Source organism: Arvicola amphibius, chromosome 11 (assembly GCF_903992535.2).
Source record: "Arvicola amphibius chromosome 11, mArvAmp1.2, whole genome shotgun sequence".
Taxonomy (NCBI): domain Eukaryota; kingdom Metazoa; phylum Chordata; class Mammalia; order Rodentia; family Cricetidae; genus Arvicola; species Arvicola amphibius.
The window spans coordinates 16,298,918-16,322,975 of NC_052057.2; the positions used below are offsets into that span (position 1 = coordinate 16,298,918).

At 42.2% G+C, this 24,058-nt stretch overlaps 1 protein-coding gene across 2 annotated transcripts in view; it reads right to left on the reverse strand.

The window, feature by feature from the left end:
* Kcnab1 (potassium voltage-gated channel subfamily A regulatory beta subunit 1) overlaps nucleotides 1-16,595 on the reverse strand; it is a 215,800-nt gene extending 199,205 nt beyond the window's left edge. For both annotated transcript variants that reach the window (XM_038347205.1, XM_038347204.1), the window contains exon 1: nucleotides 16,375-16,595. In XM_038347205.1, coding sequence (XP_038203133.1) covers nucleotides 16,375-16,595 — 221 coding nt within the window. The remainder of the gene's footprint in view (nucleotides 1-16,374) is intronic.
* Nucleotides 16,596-24,058: the final 7,463 nt, after the last annotated feature.

Genomic DNA, 24,058 nt, shown 5'->3' on the forward strand with positions numbered 1-24,058 from the left:
TGTTTCATGCAATGTTCAAAACAACCTGAAGCCCTGGAAAGGTGTTACCAGATCCTGAAGCCCTGGAAAGGTGTTACCAGATCCTGAAGCCCTGGAAAGGTGTTACCAGATCCTGAAGCCCTGGAAAGGTGTTACCAGATCCTGAAGCCCTGGAAAGGTGTTACCAGATCCTGAAGGCCTGGAAAGGTGTTACCAGATCCACTCTAAGGCCCTGTTAGCAATCACAAAACTGATGAAAGAGGCACAATGTTACCCTTCTGCAACATGCTCTCGCCGGTCATTAACCTTCTTCTGCCACACAGAAATGTGTTAAACTCCTGTGCACACATTTACACACATAGATACCCTCAATCCTAATAGTGGACTAAGTACATACAATGAAAAAAATTTAAAACCACTTGAAAATGTTATCTTCATGAGTGAGGTATGAATCTGACTGCTAGAATTTGAAAATCCACTTATTTCTTTCCTGAGAATAATAGCCTGAGCTGACCGAAATACAAACAAAGAAACAAAATTCCCACACAGTGGCCCATCTTTCGATCAGCCTGTGGCTTCTAGAATGAGCTCTGAAATCCTCATCACGTGTTCTTTGCACCACCGTGACCTCTGGTCCTGCCTTCACCCTGCTTTGTGCGTATTGTAAAGATGGGACCACAGAGCACCTGGATACCCCATTGTTTCACACCAATGGGGGAAAAACAAAACCCCGTTTGGAACTGCCATGTGCCACTGTTAGATGTCCTAAGTCATGGGCATAAGCCTAAGTGCTGGTCAGTCAGAGAGATGAAGTGAAGCCAGAACCCAATGCTGCAGACTGCACAGAGTGTCACTCAGTTCTGGCTTTTGCACTCGTTCCCATTATTAAGGATGGACATAGTTCTACTACTGACAACACCTTTCAGACAATAACGCTAATTAAATTTGTTCAAGTCTTTGACTTAAATGCTTACACGAGGCAATCGGCATAACATAAATCATATTTGCAGAGAGTGTTATTTATAGAGTGTAATAACCAGAAAATCCTGTCGCTAAGATGTTTCTATTTCATAACATGGGTAGACCCTGCTGAGAGGCTGAGCAGTAATAATCGATGAGCAAAATTATCGCCGCCTCTTTTTGAGTGTTTATGTTTCTAAACCTAATTGTTAAAATAAGACCAAATACTGTGATTAGTCATATCACCACGGGACAGTACCACTTTCCTGCTAAAGAATGAGACTGAAGGTTGCTTGCTGAACTCACCATTTACTTCCCTCGTGGCCACAGCGATTTACAATCAGGCTGACTCATTAGCGGGGTAAACGCGCACCTTCAGTTCCTGTGTGTTTCTTTCTACTATCAACAGTAATCGACATCACTGTGGTCCTATTAAGCATATGTGATAGATATAGTTTTGGCTAGACAACAGATTCTGTTGATAGTAATTTAGAATACATCAAAAGTAGGTCTTGTTATTCCCTCTTCTGTCCTCAGGGTACCTGAGCGACTCCAGGTGTCTTTTTTTTTACTCTAAATCTATTGTCATTCTGCCCTTATGGAGAAACTGCTAACAACAGGTTAAAAATGTGTGGTTATCTAACCATGAGAAGGGCTCGATGGCAAAGCTCATCAGTTTCTCCTTTAGAATGATTTCTACCATTATTACATTCTTTGGGCTCCCAGCTCTGGCTGATAGGGTGGCAGCACAATTGATGAGCAGCAGGACCCTAAGGAGTCATTTTCTCATTCTCTCTTACTCAGGCCTTGTACTTCTTATAGCCACCAGGAAAAGATTTTGGCTACAAGAGACTAGCTTGTAAAACAAGCTTAAATTTTAGTTCTCAATTCCTCTAATTTCTAAGTGTGCCTCTTAACTCAGTTTGATTGGTGGCTACTAAATACTTCTCCCAAGCAAGATGAAATCTGGCACGTTTTGGCCCCATTCCAAGAGAAGAGATAGAGACTTAAATGGTTTAGCATCAAGAGTCTAATCTCTAAACCCTAATATTCCGGTTAATAGTAGACTACTAGGTGGCCTCTGGAAGGTGATGGAAAGAACCAAGAACCATCTCTGTGGACAAGTGCTCTAGTCTCATTCTGTTGCTGTGATACAACACCCTGACCAACAGCAGCCCGTGGAGGAATGAGTTGACTTCATCTTACACTTCCAGGTCACAGTCTATCACCAAAGGAAGTCAAGGCAGAATCCAAGGAAAGAACCTCAAGCAGAAACCATGCCGGAATATTGCTTGCTGCTTCCGTCTCTGACTCATTCCCAGGCGGGAGTTAGCTAGTGCTCATATACAGGCCAGGATCACTTGCCCAGGTGAAACCCATAGTAGGGTGCCCCCCTCAGTACTTATCAATTAACAGTCAGGACACCCTCTCACAGACATTCCCAAAGGCTAACCTGATCTGGGCAATTCCTCAAATGATGCTCCTTAGGTAACTCAGGCTGTGGCAAATTGATGATCAAAGCTAACTAGGAGAGTCTGTAAGACTGAACTTCACAAAAGGAACTACTCCAGGCTTCAGGCATTTGAAAATTTCTGTCAGAATATGTCAGGGTTTGATTAATAAGAAGAAAAGCGGCTCTGCGGTGAAAATAAAATAACCTAGAGACTGCAAATGAATAATACAAAGGCTCAGAAGAAGATTTTCACATCCTGGCAAGAAACTCCTTCTTCCCTCCTCCTCAGTGTGGTTCTGACAACACTCATGAAGCCAGGGCAGCATGGGTGTTGTGGAAGGATGAGGTGGTTCTGTTATATGAGGTGCACATAACATACATCATTGATCACAGCCAGGAGATGTGGCAGGCAGATACATTTCCTGGGCTTGGAACATTTTAACGATGGTTTGATTCAGCTTGATCTTTATGGCTCTCATACTGTTTTTTTTTTTTTTTCTGTTACTATTGCCTAGATTTCAGTGAGGGAATAAAAGAGGCACACCAAATTCCAGCAACAGATGCAACAATGGTAATTATCAAGGCCCAAGCTAAACTTTATCATATCAGGTCTACACAGATAAATGGCAGAGTTTTAAATTCTGACTAGGGCTGAATTTCCCCTTCACTCTGGAATTTAAATGATTTCACTGCCCCTTTGCTGTCTTGCCTCCCTCCAACAAGTTTTCCACTCTAGTGAACAGAATTTGGGAAAAATGCCTATTCTCACTAGGTCTCTTTAGCTGTGCTCTCGGAACTACAAGTCCACACGACATGAGGCAGGTTGTAAGAGGATGATGGGCCGTGAAGAACGTCTCTGCCTGAGTTACCAAGCCTGTGAATCGATTTCCCTCTCGGATAAACAGACTTTATTGGCCTAATGAAATGAGAGGGCCTGAGACGGGAAGGTTCTCCTGGATTGCCAAGATTGACCTGCTGGTACTAAAGAAGTTCTCATCAAAGTGCAGAGGGTCAGAGTTAGAAGAGGAGGTAAAGACAGAAGCAGAAGTCGGGGTGATATGCTTGAAGATAGAGGTGGGAGTCACAGGCCACGGGATGAAGGGATGAAGGTGACCTCTAGATGGTGGAGGAGGGAAGGGAGTGGTTTCTGCCTTGAAGCTTGTAGAAAAAACTTAGCCCTGCTGACGTTCGTGTTCAGACTTCTCACTTCTATGTGAAAGAAAAAAAAACATGGTGTTTCAAGGCATTAGATTTGTGGTAATAACTTATTATAATACAAAAATATATGTACAAGAAACTTCTCAGTTTGCTTTTTTAAGCATCAATCTATTTGGTGTGCATGTGCCTGCATGTGTGTGTGTGTGTGTGTGTGTGTGTGTGTGAGAGAGAGAGAGAGAGAGAGAGAGAGAGAGAGAGAGAGAGAGGGGAGAGAGAGGACAACACAGTGGGCTGGGGGAGGTCCAAAAATGACTTGAATCTTTTTTTTTTTTAACCATGTGGATCCTGCGGATCAAACACAGGTCATCAGCCATGATGGCAAGCACATTTACCATCTGTGGCATCTCGGTGGCCCTAGCTTTGCTTAATGGCCCTTGTGTTTCCTCTTTAATTCATCCCTTGTTCTAAAACATAACCAGAGAAGGTTCCACTGAAGCTTCCAGGAACTATCTGACACAAAATCAAAGGTTTAGACATCGTGCACCTGCTTCTTTGATGAAGGCATCCCCCTGAGAGGTTTTGAAAAGCTGGGCCTTCTGATTTTCAGGGGCCTACCTCCAGAAAAATTGTATTATATAAAAGCAAATGATGCCTGCTGTTTTTGAGGGACTAGCTGTGGTTGACTATACACTCGGCAACTCCCCCGTTGTATTTGGATCTCTCTGCAATATCAGTTTGTTTGTTTCTCTTCTTTAAAAGGGAACAGACCTGTTTTGCATCACAATGAAGACTCCCTGGAATAAGTCCGCTAAGATTTCTCCCTAGCACTTCAGGTTTCGTAAGTACAGACAGACATTAGTAGGAAGAAATGCTTGTGCATACAGGGGTAGGAAATCGAATATTTGTAAGTCAGAAGGTCTGGATACATAGTGCCCCAGAGGAACACCCGTTCTGCTTCTTGAGATAAGGGAGAAGCAGCGTTCATTAAAGCCACATTATTTCTGCAGTTGATTTTTAGAATGAGCTTGTGGTAGCCTCGGTCCACAGATATTAAATTTTTAAAAATCCAATAATATGGAAACCTAGTTTGAAATGGAAATTAAGTTCGGAGAAAGTGAGAGCTGGGATCTTACTGCTCTGTGCTTCTCAGGAGCGTTTCTTACAGCAGAGCTCTAAAAAACCACATGGGCTTTCTAGTAGCTGCTGGCTCATCACAGAGAGCCAAGTCCCTTCTGGGATGAGGTCCTGAGAGATGCTAGCTACCACAGAGCAAATCTTCATTGCTGATTTACACTATTCATCCATGGTTGCCTTTATAGCTACTTGGCTAGAATATGCTCTCTATAAGAGTACCTGAGAAAGAATAATCATATTGTAAACTCTTAGTATTTCTATCTAAATACTCAACTGTCGTTTCTTTTTTTTTTTCTGACAATCTTTGATGGGCACCATAACCTTTAGAGTTGATGATCTCGTAAAGTTTTCAGTTTGTCATAGCATAATTAGATCCCATTACTCCTGAAACTTAGAACACTTTTTGAGTGTTCCACAGTACATTTTCAACTATTAGCTAAAACACCCTTTTCTCCTCTTTCAGTTAATAACCCTGATCAAGAAATGAAAGCAAAGTTCCAAAGAAGTTTCTAGATAGGTTAATCCCGTTACTTTGGGCTGCAACGTCCAGATGTATACAACACTGAATGACTTAAAGGGAAGACAGCCATCATGTGCAGACTTTAGATGAGAGATGCAATCACAGTTGGGAATGATAAAATGAAATCTAGGAGGCGTGGGAAAGACGAGAACCATTCCGGAAATTAGGAAGCTGAGTCGTGGTAATGGTTTTCAAGTACCGGAACCCTCACGAGGCAGGAAATTACAGCTAGCTCATTTTCCTTTCAGTGAAGAACAGGCACAGAAGATTCCAGCGCAGCGTTGAAGAGCGAAGTACTTTGTCGGCAGGGCTGTTGTGTAACCTTGAAGCATACCGGCTCCTAGAGGGGTCCGGCAGTAGAAGACTGAGCAGGTGCCAGGGCCAAAATGAAAAGTCCCCCTCCCCAGCTGTCTCCAGGAGGTTAACCCTCTCCGCGCCTGCCCCCACAGTGTGCCTTCCTCGTTTTCTTACCCCTCAGCCTTTCGTCTTCATTTTCCTCCTTATCCTGACGGTGGGGTCCAGACAAGCGTTCTAAAGATGCTCACCCCTCACCCGGGGACTTAAAAGCTTAACGAATGATCCTGGTTCTTAAGATGACAAGCCAAACTTTTCGTGGCTGCTGTGAAGGGGATTACACAGATTTCTTCAAAGGCCTTATAAGTAGTTGTTGCGTGGCGCAAGCTGGAAAAGCAGGGCAGATTTCTCACAAGGACTGGACCAGATGGCCCGTGCAAGTCCTCTCTGTCTGTCGACTCCAACAAATGAAAATTACTTCTGGGCTTCTGGTTTGGTTTCCAATCTGGGAACCAGAAGATGAACCAGTAAAGATGTTTAAATATATTTTGATTCTCACTTTTCAGGGCCAAAGTTTTTAATGCAGTCTTTAATAGCATGGAAGGTGTCCATCTCAAGTGGCCAGAGGAGTGTTTCTGCCTAGCACAGACATGCAGCCCTGTCTGTTCCCCATGAGTCGGGGAATCACTTTCTGAGACATCAGTATGATAGAGAGCTTAGCAGTAGCTGTGCTGTCATCTGGAGTTTACTTTGTGATTGACTTTAGGACGTGCAACAGCATAAACTTGCTGTGGAAACACTTCGGGGTCTTTTAATTCTTCCCAGTGTTAAAAAAACAGGCCAAGGCATGTCATCTAATCCTAAAAGAATGTACCTTCTCAGAACCTCATGAAACCTCAAAAATTTGACCACATACTAGATAACAAAGTAAACCTCAACAAATACAAAAAAAATTGGAATAATCCCATGTATCTTATCGGATCACAATGACTTAAAATTAGAATGCAACAGTAACACTAATTTCAGCCCACAAACACATGGAAATTGAATAAATTCCACCTGAATCACCAATGGATCAAGGAAGAAATAAAGGAAGAAATTAAAGATTTCCTAAAACTCAATGAAAATGACCACACAACATACTCAAATTCATGGGACACAATGAAAGCGGTCTTAAGAGGAAAGTTCATAGCACTAAGTGCCTAAATGAAGAATCTGGAAAAATCCCACACTAGTGAGTTAACAGAACACTTGAAAACTCTAGAACAAAAAGAAGCAAACTCACCCAGGAGTACTAGCAGGCAGGAAATAATCAAGTTGAGAGCTGAAATCAACAAAATAAAAACAAACAAACAAACAAAATACAAAGAATCAATGAAACCAAGAGTTGGTTGTTCGAGATAATAAACAAAATAGACAAACCTTTATCCAAACTAACCAAAAAGCAGAGAGATAATATCCAAATTAACAAAATCAGAAACAAAAAAGGGGACTTAACAACAGATATAGAGGAAATCCAGAGAATCATCAGGTCATACTTGGAAAAAACTGTAGTCCACAAAATTGAAAAACTTAAAGGAATGGACAATTTGCAGAATAAATTTCACTTAAAAATTAAATCAAGACCAGATAAGCAAATTAATAATTGCCAAGGAAATAGAAATAGTCATCAAAAGTCTCCCAACCAAAAAAAGTCCAGGACTAGATGGTTTCAGTGAAGAATTCTATAGTTTTCAAAGAACTATAACCAATACTGCTCAAATTATTCCATACAATAGGAACAGAAGGAACAATGCCAAATTCTTTTTATGAGGCTACAATTACTCTGATACCCAAACACACAAAGACATTACTAAGAAAAAGAATTACAGACCAATCTCCCTCATGAACATTAATGCAAAAATACTCAATAAAATACTGGCAAACCAAATCCAAGAATACATCAGAAAAATCATCCACCATGACCAAGTAGGCATCATCCCAGAGTCACAGGGATGGTCCAACATATGAAAATCTGTTGATATACTCCATTATATAAACAAGTTGAATAAAAACAACATTATCATCTCATTAGATGCAAAAAAGCCTTCAATAAAATATAACATCCCTTTATTATAAAGGTCTTGGAGAGAATAGGGATACAAGGAACATACCTAAACATAATAAAGGCAATATACAATAAGCCAACAGCCAACATCAAACTAAATGGAGAGAAACTCACAGCGATCCTACTGAAATCAGGAACAAGACAAGGTTGTCCACTCTCTCCATATCTATTCAATATAGTACTTGACGTTCTAGCTAAAGCAATAAGACAACAAAAGGAGATCAGGGGGGATACAAATTGGAAAAGAAGTCAAACACTCATTATTTGCTGATGAAATGATAGTTTATATAAGTGACCCCAAAAATTCTACCAAGAAACTTCTAAAACTCATAAACACCTTCAATAATGTAGCAGTATAAAAGTTTAACTCAAATAAATCAGTAGCCCTCCTTTACACAGATGATAAATGGGCTGAGAAGGAAATCAGAGAAACATCACCCTTTACAATAGCCACAAGTAACATAAACTATCTTGAATAACTCTAACCAAACAAATGGAAGACTTGTATGACAAGAACTTTAATTCTTTGAAGAAAGAAATTGAAGAAGACATCAGAAAGTGGAAAGATCTCCCATGCTCTTGGGTAGGTAGAACTAACATAGTAAAAATGGCAATCTTACCAAAAGCAATCTACAGATTCAATGCAATGCCCAGAAAATCCCAGCAAAATTGTTCACAGACCTCAAAAGAATAATACCCAACTTTATATGAAAAAGAAAAAATCAGAATAGCCAAAACAATCCTGTACAATAGAGGAACTTCTTAAAAAAGAAAAAAAAAAAAAAAAACAATAGAGGAACTTCTGGAGGCATCACAATCCTGACTTCAAACTCTACTGCAGAGCTCCAATACTGAAAACAGCCTGGTATTGGCATAAAAACAGACAGGAGGACCAATGGAACTGAATCAAAGACCCAGATATCAATCCACACATCTATGAACACCTGATTTTTGACAAAGAATCAAAAAATATAAAATGGAAAAGAGAAAGCATATTTAACAAATGGTACTGACATAACTGGATATTAACATGTAAAGAATAAAAATAGATCCATATTTATTGTCATGCACAAAACCCAAGTCCAAATGGATCACAGACCTCAACTTACAGTCAGCCACAATGAACCTCATGGAAGAGAAAGTAGAAAGTACACTTGAACACATTGGCACAGGAGACCACTTTCTTAAAACCTCAATAGCACAGACACTGAGAGAAACAATTAATATATGGGACCTCCTGACACTGAAAATCTTCTGTAAGGCAAAGGACACAGTCAACAAGACAAAATGGCAGCCTACAGAATAGGAAAAGATCTTAACCAACCCCATATTACACAGAGGTCTGATCTCCAAAATATACAAAGAACTCAAGAAATTGATCATCAAAAGAACAAATAATCTAATAAAAAATGGGGTACAGACCTAAACAGAGAACTCTCAACAGATGAATCTAAAATGGCTGAAAAACACTTATGGAAATGCTCACCATCCTAGCCATCAGAGAAATGTAAATCAAAACAACTCCGAGATTCCATCTTACACCTGTAAGAATGGCCACGATCAAAAACACTGATGACACCTTATGCTGGAGAGGATGTGGGGTAAAGGGAACACTCCTCCATTGTTGGTGGGAGTGCAAATTGGTACTGGAAATCAGTATGGTGATTTCTCAGAAAATGTGGTATATTTACACAATGAAGTACTACTCAGTGATAAAAAATAATGACATCTTTAAATTTGCAGGCAAATTCAAAACATCATATTGAGTAAGGTAACCCAGACCCAGAAAGACAAATATCACATGTACTCATTTCTAAGTGGCTTTTAGACATGAAGCAAAGTAAAACCAGCCTATAATTCACAATCCCAGAGAACCTGGGTAACAAAAAGTAACCTAAAACAGACATACATGGATCTAATGTACATGGGAAGCAGAAAAAGACACGATCTCTTGAGTAAATTCAGAAAGTGGGGATCATGGGAGAGAGTGGAAGGGGAAGGGATAGAAAGAGAGGGGAGTGGAGAAAAATATATAGCTCAATAAAAACAATAAAAAAGGAAAAAAAGAGTAACAAGTAAATGGTCAGATCTTGGGAGAACAAAGTCAAACATTTACTGCTAATTGGCAATAAAACTTTATTTTAAGAGAGTAAAAAAAAATAAAAATAATAAAACAGGTCAAGACCCAGAAGCTGCAAAATCAAAGCTAATGGAACACCAAGGACTCTGTTCTGGGAGCCAGGAGGCTTGAGTTCAGTCTTGACTGTCGCCTTGATTGCCTTCTAACTCTGACTGTGGACATGGTGTTCTGTACAAAGCAGTGTATCTCCTCAAGTTGGTATCTGAGGCACCCTTAGCAATGCCTGCCTGACTAATCAATCCCTTACGATGGTCATCCTAAAATAATAGCTTTTTTAATGTCAGGTGTGTTCTCACGTTCACCATAAACTGGCCTCAACACTCAATTTTCTAGTTCCGGAGAGTGGAAATTGCTGACAAAAGTATTTCTTAAGCAGGAAACATGATAGCCTCTCATATGAAATCATTTATCGTGTCTAATTCGTATTTGTCTTAATGACTCTGAAGTCTTTAAAGAATTTATTTAGCCGGGCGGTGGTGGCGCACGCCTTTAATCCCAGCACTCGGAAGGCAGAGGCAGGCGGATCTCTGTGAGTTCGAGACCAGCCTGGTCTACAAGAGCTAGTTCCAGGACAGGCTCCAAAGCCACAGAGAAACCCTGTCTCGAAAAACCAAAAAAAAAAAAAAAAAAAAAAAAAAAAAAAAAAAAAAAAAAAAAAAAAAAAAGAATTTATTTATAAATGTGAGGCGGTGAGAGAGAATGTTTCCAAGTCCCAGTTCCCTCCCTCTACTGTGGGTCCTGGGTGAACTTGGTTGTGATGCCTTAAACCATCGTGCTGACTCAGCTTTGAAATTATTTTTATTGTTTTTATTGAGTTATATGTTTTTCTCCGCTTTCCTTCCTTCTTCCCCTCTCCCCTTCTTCCCTCTCTTGTGGTTCCCATGCTCCCAATTTACTCAGGAGAGCTTGTCTTTTTCTACTTCCCATGTAGATCAGACAGCTCTGAAATTCTTAATGGACACCTATGAACCAATGTTTATGAATTCTATTGTTCTCATAATGGTATTTTCCTTGCCTAACAGTAGTTTCAAGACATACTCAATGAAGCCAAGATTCCTCTATTTTGATCGAATTTCCTTGCCCAAATCCCATACTACCCACTTATTAATCTACCAGAAAAAGATGGGTAGTTTGAGTTTGAAAAATCAAAGTGAAACCTGGGAGTTCGATTTTTCTTTTGAATCTGATGGGATCCTTTTCTCCTCTCAGAACATTTATCCAATTAGTATAAATTGAAAAGTTGGCAGAAACAATCAACAGAAGAGTTTCTCTAACATGAGGACAGTCATTGAGTGAACTGGGGATTAAAGGCTCCATGTGACACAACCAATTTGAAGATTACAGCAAGGAAATGAGATGGTTCTGGAACCTGTGGATCAGTTCCTGAAAATAGATATGTATTCAGGCCCAGGCAGCAGCACACAAATATGTATAGTCCCCATGCCCACCCCCACACTTCCAGAGCCATGGAACTGGGACAACATTTGCCTGACAACATCCTGCGGTCCCCCATCCCTCCCACCACCTTCTCACCATCCCATGGATGCCAGACTTCTGACTGCTGCCTTGCAGAGGTGGAATAAACTCCATGAGATTGACTCAGCGACTACTTTTTAGGAAGGTTCCTCCACCTCTCCATTCTCACTCACCATTTGGCTTTGAGGCAGAGAGGAAAGCCCACACCCATGGGCGTCAGTGCAAAGCATGATGGTAGTCAGCAAATTTTCTCTAATTAAAAATTTGGCATTTTAAATAACCAGGCTATTCCCTTCTCAGGACTAAAATCTAAAATTTAATACTAAATACTAAAAGTATTTCCATCTGAAACATAACCACAGATCTGGCTCTGCTCATACTTTTTCAACCCACCCTTTCCTCCCACTTTCCCCACATGAACACACACATGCATACACACACAGACAAACACACACACACACACACACACACACACGAGTGCCTTTTATGTAATCAGTTGATAAGATTGATCTCTTCTTTGAATTGCTTTGATTTTAAATCCACCCACTATTTGTGGGAGGCACAGGGCCATGGATGCAATGTGTGCTTTAAAGATTCAGGAAGTACAAGGCCATGGATACAATGTGTGCTTTAGAGATGCAGGAGGTACAGAGCCATGGATGTAATGTGTGCTTTAAGGATGCTACTCTGAAGCTGGGCAGTGGTGGCACATGCCTTTAATCCCAGCACTCTGGGAGGCAGAGGCAAGCAGATCTCTGTGAGTTTGAGACCAGCCTGGTCTACAAGAGCTAGCTCCAAAGCTACAGAGAAACCGTCTCAAAAAAACAAACAAAAAAGAAGGAGGAGGAGGAGAGAAAAAAGATGCTACTCTGAGGAGTGCCACAGAGGCGTCAGGGATAGGATGTGTGTCTTTTTGGTGCAGTTTTGATTTTGCTAAGAGGGCTATGAAATTCAACACATATTCTCTTATTTCAGACCTAAACTCTTCAATAGTGGAAGAACAGCTGCCAGGGTATTGGTTACCTAACTGAACCGTGGGCTTACACGGCTCACAACTCCTTGTGGACCCCCATTACTGATGTCCACCCCGTGTCTTGATGTCTTCCTCTACACTTCCATGTTGTTGCAAGCCTGACCCCCTTTGTGGCCACAAAATTATCTCTCCCCACTTCTCTGAAAAAAAGTAATCCTCTGAAGGGAGAAAAGGCCATTCCTAAAAGATAGCATTTTGTATGTTTCCAATTATACGATATTCGTAAAAGAATGGAATTACAGATCTGTCACAGATTGGTGACGTCTGAGCACTAGGGTCTGGAGAGCAGATAGTTGTAGCTGTAAAGAAACAGTACCAGGAGGCCTTGGGACTGGGGAAACACTCCGACTCTTTACTGAGGTGAACCCGCACAGACACATCCAAATGAACACATGCCTGCTTGGTGACATCTGAATCAATTCTCTTTTATAAGACAGTTTTCAAGTTTTGAGACCATGGTATCATTATGTTACCACTGGAAATGTAATGGGTCATTGAAATTGTCTATACAGTTAAAAAAATTCCTGCACATCTATAATTATTTATAAAATGTTTAATGGTCAAATGCAGCTAGCTAAGAATAGGAAAATCTGAACTCTTTAAAGGGATTTAAAGATTATTTCTCAGGAATGTAATATTCTTTCTGCAACTAAAACTTTAAAATATTGTAAAGCCTATATCCAGCTGTGTACTAACTGCAAAGCATGTTTTATGTAACTACACAGCACAAGGTCATGTCGTCATGGTTCAAATACATTTTTCTTAATAAAATTAAGGTTATCAATATTTAAATTGTCAAACTAAAACAATAATTTCAGAATAGGAAGAGGGGTTTAATAAACACAAATACGTTGTGTTATATAATCAAAAAAGTTCTAAACCATGTCAAACATTGGCACCTGGAGCATTCTAAAAAGTTCCCTTAAAACAGAATACCCCCCCCACAAAAAAAAAAAAAAAAACAGAAAAAAAAAAGTCAGCAAGTAAACCTGGTTTAACTTCTGACAGATGAGCTCTGGGGGATGAAAGGTGCCTGTGTGTAGGAACGTCTACCACCAGGAGATCCATCATCTATGCTTGGAGAGTTCCCACCAAGCTATCAGGCAGGCTGAACGCAAACTAAAAGCAGAGAAAACTAAGACAAAGAAACTTTCGTTATTACCAGACACAAAATAGTCTTAGATACAGACAGCCCCAGAGTAAGCATTAGGAAGAGTCTTGTTCTTCCGCTAACAGCAACATTGGATCAGCAGCATGTTCTCGTAGGTTATTTTGTTCATAGTAAGCCTCGAAGAAAATATCCGGTTTGATAGAAGATTCTTACACAGTTGTGGTGAGAATCTAATTACATTGCAAAATTTAGAAGATTTGTACAAACACATTAATTGTTGCTAAGCTCCCCGTTTATGAGCTCTTGACCTATGCTTATTATTCCTAGGCTTAAGAATAGAGACTTAAGAGTCACGATCATTATAGAAACAAAAAGAAGCCTACTTATTCCTCAAGGTCATAAACAGGTCCTAAACTGCCAGGGAGCACCAGGGCCTTACAGCAAGGCTGAACCTAAAAGGATGGGACTGCAAAGTGAGCTGGAGATCTAGTCGGTTCATGCCCCAAGATGAAATCACTCGACATGGGATGTAAGCGGAACTAGCAGCCCCCAAATAGACAGGAATAGCACCCTAGTGCATAGCCCTATAAGAGCGTGTCACAACAGAAAATCCGAATATCTACTTGCTGGTTTTCTTTTAGGGGCGTCTTTTCCCAACTTGAAGCTAGTTCCTAAGTCTTGTTCGGCTTCTGCATTTAAGTACTCTGTGCTCGCAGAGAGTAGGTGTGCAATAAATTGTTACTGGCTACATGAATGCTTCTTCACTGCACATAATTTCTGAAGAAAACTATGAACAACCTTGGATTCCTTCTCTCCCCCGCCGCAGGAGTTGGTGGCTAGTCCTCAAAGCTCTAACATGGAAACCATCTTCAAGAGTAAAAATGGCATTCTGATCACAACCAAATCACTAACTTACAGTCCTGGTTTCACCAGTGACTCTCCAGACAAGCCAGTTATTTTCCCTCTGACACAAAATCATTACAATTTCTTCTTAATAACCACCCCATGTACTCACATTATATTCTAGATGAAACAATGTAACAAAACCATAATTTAGGCAACATAAATACTCTCACTATTTTTGGGAGATAGTAATTGCCCTACTCCTCCATACCCTAAGAAAGCTTGGCATGCCTATGACATTCTCTCATAATCTTTCTCATAAATGTCACTCTGAGTAGAATTTGAAGGAGGAAAGTCTGATTCACACACACATAAACCACCTGCCGTAGATGGAGAGGCCCTGCGTGCAAAGAGGACTGGAAAAGAGGCGTTTTATTTAGTTACCACAAACTCGAGAGTGCTGAAGGACCCAGATGATAGCCAGTGAAGGGCTGTGCTTAGCCGCAAGTGAGGAAAGGCATCCCTGGGAACACTTCCCACATTGAGCTTGGGGGAAGGGGCGAGACAGTTACAGTCCAACCTGAGTTCAACTCTGCTCCTAGGAAAACCTTAATGGAGAGCTCCCAACTTCAAAAGCCCGGTAGACAGAACTATTCTATGACAAACACCTGCCACACAACACACAGCTTCCTGTGGCCACACAGTAGGGGCGTGACTTTGTAATTTGTGCCTTACAGGAAACGATTTATTGTTCTGCCAAATACTGCAGATCACAACTGGGGCCACCTCAACCTGGAGTGCCTTGTTCCTGGACCCTTCTCTGGTGGCATCAGCTTAGCTGCGGGCTCAGCAGCATCGGCTGTGCACAGGACTAAGGCTGATGTGTGCCACCGCAGCTGTACTGAAAATGCCAGAGAGCAAGTGACTGGGGTCATCGTGGGGTCCCATGCCCACTAGAAAAGCAAGGAAAAACAGGGCTCATGGCACTGACCCTCGAGAGGAAAGGACCGCAAGCAGGTGGTTTATATGGTGGCTTGTCCTCACCCTACAGTTGTGGCTCAGAACTTCGATTATGGGTGACTTCCTCCCATCCCCATTCAGAGGTTTTCTTTCTCATTAGCTTGGAAAAATCAGAAGAACAAGATTTACCTTTGCCCTGGAAGGTTTCCCTTAACTCTGCAGATAAACTTTCACCGGGGGCAACTTTTATAGAGAAGTTTAAAATGCTTACTTCACATCGAAAACAGTTTTCAATATGCAGTATTTTCATTGTACGGAGTTCACCTTATCCAATAATCTGGTCTCTCGCAAATGAGAGATAAAAGTAAACAATGAACAGTGTCCCCTGCAAAGGAGAGTAGCCAAGGGCTTGGAGGATGTGTCAGGAGCTTCTCTCCTTTGTAGGCTCGGACACTTAGAAGCCAGAAACGCAGCAGTATTGCAGAACTGACGTCTGGAGGGCTGCGCAAAACACACACAGTGAGACGGCAGGAATCACATCCCCGAATGGTGAGCTGTTCCTACTACAGGAAGATTTCTATCTATGAAAACAGTGAATTCCTTACGCTACAGGAAATAGAAACACAAGACATCTACGAGCCTTGAAAAACTGACCCTCCATATTTGACAACATTCATGCCTCTTTCATCTCAGGCAGTAATTTCGGTTTAAATATAGCAGAGCTCACTCTAATGTACCATTGTGTTTCTGCCATGAACCTTCCTTAAAAGCTGTGCTTAGCATACTCCCTTAGCCTCTCAAAGGTAAGGGTGCAGTGTGGGATGGGAACTGCTCTGATAGGATGAGCACAGAATCTACTGTCTGTGCATCAAGCCGGACAAACACTTCTGCTCCTGACAAACTCTCCTAGCAGAAGAGTTTCCGGCTCCCGCGTCTTTACTGCCTGGAATTCATTTAGGTCCTAAGGTGTTCATAACACTTAGATACACAAAATGGGCCACATCTTAAAAATCGCGCACAGGCTTCCAACCAGCTTGGGCTTTTTTCACCCCTCCCCCCCCCCAAAAGTCTAATTTAAAAGCCAACACCTGAGAATTCTAAATTAAGCCAAACAGCACTGAGTTAAGTCACTTCAAAACCGAAGGACTGCCTGATTGCACCTGCAAAGACCATGGAAACCCCCTGCGGAGGACCTCTCATTCCTACCTATATTTCATGCCAGTCTGCTTTGCGGTGGACTCTTTGAGAGAAATGTGATGCTGAGGGGTGAAGGTCCCCAGGCTGCGAGCGATGATAGCGACAGTGCGGAATTTGGCCCGGGCTGCGTTCACCACATTGGGGGCGGTGGAGTTCTGCTTGCTCAGAAGTCGGTCCTCACCATTTCGACTCTTCAAATTGTGCTCTGTGCAGGCTATAGAGACTTGCATTGCTTCCCAGGACCAGCGCAAGGTCCTCTCAGAACCCCACAGCACAGGCGGTCGGCAGAGGGTGAGCAGTTGGGGGACTTCTGCTGTCTTTTAATCCCTCTTGCCCCCTTCCTGGATGCCTTCAGAGGAGTCCCGGCAGCTGATTTCAGAGCCCACAGTGTCTCAGGAGAGGCTGAGGTTCAGGACAGAGTCCCCGGGACCCAAAGAAGTAAACAGCCAAGCTGGAAGTTGTCTCAGCAGCTGGAGCGCGGATCAGCCTCCCCAATCTTCCCAGGCTGTGAGCTCGGCTGATTAAACAGCCAGATCCATGTGGTCAGGAGGCTGGTGCAGAAGCCTAGAGCTGAGCGTTCATGGTGACTGCACACAACCCTGCCTGGAGCCAGTCCGAGGTGCCTGGATGCGGAGGGCTGGCTTCTGGGCGCTGGCTCAAAGCAACGCAGGCATACCGCAAGATGTGCCGCCAGCACCCTCTGGATCATAGGCAGAAGCCTCAACTGGAGAGGAGCATCCCAAGAAGCAGCTAACAGCAAGCCGGGCTCCGCGGACCCGTGGTCTCCATCCACTCTGCCAGTCAGCTGCCTCCTTTCCGGATTTTGAAGGATGCGGAGGTGGAGGCGTCTCAGGACCCCTCCCCACTCATCCTCAGGCGAAAGCTGGGGCTCCTGAGCCTGCACTTACTCGGGTTGGCGACGGCATTGAGGAGCTGCAAGGTCCCTTTAAGGAGCGCCTTGCCATTGTGTGCAGTGGGAAGGAAAGATCACTGTGACCACTCCTTACTAGAACAGGACTGGCAGGCTGCTCCATCAGGGGGCTCTGCCTAGATGCCACCAAATCTTACTGCAGCCCAAGAGTAGGAACTGGAGAAAGCTGAGCAGGGTGCTCCTCAGAGTAGCACGGCCAGTGATTAACACGTGAATACTGCCTGGCTTGCTGGATTACAGCTTGGAATTCTGCTGGTAGCCTTGCAAGGGCTCGCATCTCCTCTGCATGCTATTTCTTAGGCAGATAAGTTCAAAGTTTCCTGAAAAGCCACGGTGCAGTCTATGTGGAGTCAGGTCTGCTAACTTACTGCAAATCTATGTTGAATACCAAAGTAGAGACTTCTGGGATGCTGCAGGGAGCGATGAGTTCTCCACACTGGAGGGGGCTGACTGGCAGTGGGTGCAATGGGGGAGAAACAGATCAATATCACTGCCCAGAAGAGTCCAGAGGGTAAGGGGAGCCATAGATACTGCTCTGGCCACAGGGATGGGCAGCAAAAAGCCCTGTGAGCTGAGCCTAAATGAATCTTGTCTTTCTGTTCCATCCAGAGCAACTGTCCAAGAAATGTGCTCAGACCATATTATCAGTTGATTGATCATTTATATCTCTGCTTGAAGTATGTGAGAAAAAAACCCTCCTGTGGATTTATTTAAACTCTGGCTTCTACAAAAGCATTTGTTTTTCTGAATGTGAGTCCTAACAGACCTCACTGCCAAGTCAGGAGAAACAGCAAACACTGGGAGGAGCATCTCTGGACTTTGGGACAGAGATCAATACAGAAGGGAAAGTAGGAAGCCCTGTCTCCCTCATGGAGGAACAGGCAGTCTGGGTGGAAAGGACAAAGCATTCAGTCTTCAGAGACTATGTTGGAAGTCGCCTTCTACATGTCCCCAAGTCTGATAGCCAAGCTGAGCCCACCAGAATGAAGCAGGGACAGATTTCTGGAGCCTGGAGAACATTATATTATCTATGCCCACTCCTTAATGGAGTCTCTATTGGTATCTGATTCTGCTGCTGGGACACAAATATGTCTATGTCTGGGGGTTCGGGAGGCACGTGGGAGACTCAGGGAGCCTTCCTAGAGGAGTCCCATGTGGCTATGGGTCTGATTTGATTGGCAGGAGTGGGGGGAAGCAGTCACCCCTGGACTGGCATGTTCAGGGATGATACACACTCTGCCTGTGTTGACTAAAATATAAATAAAACAGTTGGTCTGATCACGTCTATCCAATTAAATGAAATGGTAGAAATAAAATTTTCAAGGAGATCCATTCAGGAAATTAGTCATAAGATCTTTGAACCTGAAGATGAGATTAAAACCACATTATGGAGCTGCATCCTTGGCCCTTAACACGTTTTTTTTTCTTTTGCTCTTTCCTTTAGAAAATAAACATGTTGATGAATGGGAAGAAATTTTAGGATGAATGAGGGTGGAAGGGTTGATGGGAACCTCTTCTTCGCACTCCTTTATGCTAGGCAGGAACACTGGGAGGTGGGGTATATATGTATTCTTTGGAATAAACAGTGGGCAGAGAGGAAGCAGATCAGAGAAACCTTTATTTTTTGCACACTGAGCCAGCTCATCGGAGATGATCAACGTGAATCAGAAAAGCAGTCAAAAATGAGAAGAGGAAGAAGTGGGAGGAATCAAAAGGAACAGCTTTTAGCACATGAAAAAAAAAAACCCACCAACAAAGCAGCTTGGGACCAATTGAGTGAGCTGATGACCACCAGGCTAAAAGGGTCTGGAACCTGGGCTTCAACTCAGCCCCTGGCTGTGAGGGAGGGGGTATGTGATGTAGGCAGGAGTTCAGCTGAGAATGCTGATAGTTTTACAGCAATGACTGGGAACTTTGAAGCAAAGAGAGGCCTGGATATATTAATCAATGTGGCACTCAGCTTTGTCGAAGAGCTAGCAGAGAAAGGCCAGAAAGCACAGGCTACCCCAGAACAGGGAAGAGGTTATCTGAATAAGACATAGAAGGCAGAGTCACCTCTGGCCCCCATAAGACTGCACAGAGAGTGTGGTCTTCAACAAGCCCTCACTATAAATAATTGAAAGGAGCTGAAGAAATAAATAGGAGGGAGAGAGGAATATAGGGAGATGGGGAGCTGCCATTTTCTGGTAAAGTCCTGACCATTCACCCTGAAGGACAGCCTGTGTACTGAAAAGGTGTCCCACGTTCCCTTCTGCTCCTCTTGTGTGTAGTGTCCCAGCCTTTGCGACACGCCACATAGAGAATCAAAGACCCGAGGCCAGAGGATGCTCACAGTGTGATCCTCGTTCTCGCGGTTCACAGTGCCTTTCATCTCTGACACCACGCGGGCATTCTGACAGGCAACCAGCAGCCCCATGGTCTCCCCAGACATCCTTGCTCTTCCCGCTCTTCCCGGCATTAATGGAGCAGTCGGTCTCAGGAGCCTGGAAATTAGATAACAGTTGGCTGTAGAGAGCCTGTTCCTAATAAGTTTGCTAACAGGCCACGCGCTAATTAAGCTGGGGAAATTAGACTTGGAATGTGTGTCCTCTCGCTGTCACCCAACAGGATTTAGAGGAATGCTCACTATGAGCATTTCAGGCTGCATAGACACATAAGCCTGCATATAGATACTTTTACATAGATGTATACAGATACAAGTATAGATAGTTATGGGCTGGATCGCCTCATCTCAAACTTCATGTGTTGAAACCCTGGCCTCTCCCCAGTGTATCAGAATGTGACTGTATTTGGAGACAGTCTTTAAAGATGTACCTGAATTATAATGAGGCTGTAAAGGTGACCACTAGCCCAGTATGACACATGTCCTTATAATTAGGACCAGGGTCAGACATAAGAAGACACAGAACAGAGGATCATCTCTGAGTTCAGGGCAAAGCCCTCAGAAGAGGCCAAGCTTGCTGTCACTTTGATCTCAGCCTTACAGTCTGCAGAACTGAGAAAAAATAAACTTTTCCTGTTGAAGCTACTCAACTCATGGTACTTGGTTGTGACAGGCTGAATTAATACAGGCAGAAATATAATTTATATCTGTAATGTTGTTCACAAGAAACTATTGGAACTTAATAAAGTAGAGCTTCTAAAAGTCATTATTAGTCACGACGAATATCCTTAATTCTCCACACAGCCCAAGCTGCTGTTATTAATGTTTTATAGGAGGATAGTGAGTTTCAGTTCAGCCTGGGCAACACAGCAAGAGTCTGTCATAAAAACCTAAAGATAGACAACAATCTTCAGACCTGTTCTCTAGGAAGGCTGATGAAATGTACTCTGAAGCGAGGCTCCAAGTGAAACCCTTTGGTTCCCCTTCATAAAGTCAAACAGGGTTCTTTATGTTTGCTGGTTGCTGCTTTTACTAGCATACACTAATTATAAAAATAGTAAGTTTCATCCTATGTGTGTGTGTGACATAGTCTGCTAACAGCCACCTCCAAACACCCTCCTCTCTCCAATCTCCGAGTCCCCATCCTTTCCCTTGTTCATGCTCTCTGGTGAGTCTTGACTGAGTCATTGCCTTTGTGTTTAGCGGTCTCCTCAGCTTACCTATCTTCCTTTGCTTCCTTATCTTTCCTGAGGCAGGAGTCAGCACCCTCAGAGACATCCTGAAGCAGAGGAGAACCCCGCACCGGTAGACAAAGCACAGTCCTGACATCTCACTGTAACTTAGGAGTTACCTGCGACTCTCTTTTACTTCCTTCCCTCACCGGAAGCACGGGGGTGGGGCGGGCATCTTTATTTCAAAGACCTCTTCCTGTTGTGATTGTGTTCTGTAGATGCCGTGACTGCATTTCTAGAGGTTGCCACGGCACAGGGCTAAATTATCAAACTCTTCAGTTTGGCCACGACTGACTCCTATTGGTTACCTAGCAGCGGAGTTTTGGCATCAGCGTCAGCCATATTGGGTCTTGGCTATTTAAGACCAGATAACAGGATGTAAAGTTTGCATCCAAGAGCTTTGGTCTTTGTGGTCATCTCTGTGTTCCTGGGAACCCTGGGGACTTGACAACGGGGATATGCGGGATATGCGAGCTGCAGTTAAGCCTGATTCTTAGTCTTCCTCTGCCTCCTCTTTTTTCTGTGCTGCTCAGCAGGGTGCTAACATTCTTGAAGACTCAGTGATGTGAGAGCTTGGCTCTCCAGAGCAGCTTCCTGTGATGGAGCTGCATTCTCTGGTTGAGGAAGCAGAAGGTAAGCACATCCAAGATGGCTCTGGCGAGTTAAGATGTAACCAAGGAAGCCTTCCACTGAATGTTTGGTTCTTAACCACTATGCATATTGCTCCTCCCCCACCATAAGGGTCCCTTCTCATCAGAACACTTCACATACACCCTCTTATGAATACAGTTAAAAAAGAAACCCCATTGCCATTATGAGTATTAGAAATAAATTCAGTTTAGAAAGTCTAAATCTCAATGTTTTATGAAAAGTATCTCGTGACTGTTTATTCTTATCCTATTGCTGTAAAAATTTCCCAATTACCCAGAAAAATTTTGGTTTATTCAATTTCTTCCCAGAAAAGTCAGAACCAAATATTTTTCACTGGTTCCACTTAGAACTTATGGTTTATATTCCATTGGAAAGCACAGCCAGCAGGAGCCAGGAAACATTTGGTCACGCAGCCAGGCAAAATTGGAGTTATCCAACACAGAAAAGAATCTGCTAATATCAGAAGAATTTTAAACATGAACATGTACAGATGGCAAGCTGCTTCCTGTGCCTCATTTGTGAACAGTAGAGCTATGTCATTTATTAAGACTATTAAAATCTGGTTAGAGAGTTATGATATCCTCACAATTTTAACCTGCCATTGGAAACCATCACGGTCCCATATGTACAGAGACCTAGCCTTTACAATGGTAAATAAAATTGAGACTGAACATGTGACTTCTAGGTGTCTATCCTTTGACTAGAATAACAGACCTACCAAAGAACCCAGCGGGACATGCAGAGGACAAACCCATTTTCACACACCAGACTCTATTCTAGAAACAAAGTACCATGAACCAAAGGATGGACATGCTTTAGTCCTGGGAAGTAAACCAGGGCTTGAATGTGAGAGACAAGTCTTCTGTTACTTTGCTATTTCCCAGAGGCAGTTAACACTTAAACTATGTCCATGGCCACTGACAACCATTTCCTTAATCCAGAATATTTTGAAATAGATGAACCATACATTCTAATATTTTTCATCAATGTTCACATTGGAAACATGGTGCTCTGGTAATGCATAGAAACAGTTGTACTTAAATGAAATGGCAAATTCACAATTCAGCTGATTTTGTTCTGCCAGCTTCATTGTAGGCAATTTCTTGTGCTTTTTGGGAAAACAAATGAAAGAAAACTGACTGCTATTCTTCCTGCTTTTACAAATGTTATTTTACTTCCAAATTGTTATCCATTACCATGATTTCTAACATTGCCTTATATTAGCCTCTGACTACTAGAAACATATGCTGTGGTTTTGGTTAAAAGATTTTCTTGAGAAGTTTAACTCACAGAGAAATTGATTTCAAAGATAGAGTTATTATATATAACCAATCCATGATAAAATCAGCTAAATGGCACATTGCTATTTCATGCACTACAAAGTGATTAATTAATTATGCCATAATGCATATGGTTAACTTTCAACAAGTTAAAATGTTTTTAGTCATAGACTCCCTCACTACAAAAATCACCATTTTATAAACTTAAGATGAAAATATAAAGGAAATAAATTATTTAGAGCACAGTTCTAAAATGTATTCACATTTAGACTTCAAAGTTCTGATCTAAAGTTCTGAGCTGTGAGTACCCACACTTTTCTCCTATCATATTTATATTTCAGAAGCAATGCTGTTTAAAAGCATGCCCGACTTTTGTATCTCCCCCAGATGCTAGTACAAACTCTTAACGTTCAGATTTTAATCTACAAGCAACAGTGACCCCAGCATCCTAAGAGCTCAGCCAGCAGCAAGTCATTTAACAATTTCAAGAAAGAAAAACTACTTCAGAGAATTGATGAGGTATCATTTTTAAGATTGTATACCATAAACCTTTATCTAACAACAATTTTTAACTGATCTACTGCAGAAGGAGAGAGATGGGGAAAGGGGAGGAAAAGATGTTGAGTTGCTTTTATTTTCTAGGAATTGTGGCAAAAGCTTCCACACCCATCACCTTAGTCCAGAGGAAAGAGAAAACAGGCTATTGTTAATCATTTCAACCAGCTGAAACTAAATGTTGCTGGGGAGGGGGCATGGTTTCGTGGGCATTCATAGCCAACGTTGGAGGTAGAGGATTTGCCAGCATATGTATGGCTCTAGGTTTGATCCCCAGGTAGCACCTATATACATAAATGATAAATATCTCGAGCATAGGACGTGTGTTACATCTTTTCAAACCTACAGTGAATAGAGTTCCCAAAGAGCCTCCCACAGAAAGCCACCTTTGCAAGATGAGGCTGAAAAACATTCAACCTCCAAAACGTTACTGAGACAAAGTCACTTGCAGTTCAAGTTTGTTCTTCCTAGAGCAAGAGAGAAAAGCTATTATTATACACATCTTTCTATCTCATAATAGTAATGTATATTTTGTAAAGGGCCTACTGACCTTTTTTTATATTTAATTCATTCTTTGAACCAGAATTCTTATAAACCAAGCAGATTCGAGATTTTATGGGATCATTTTTCATTTAATTCTGCCCCTTTTAGCAGATGGAGC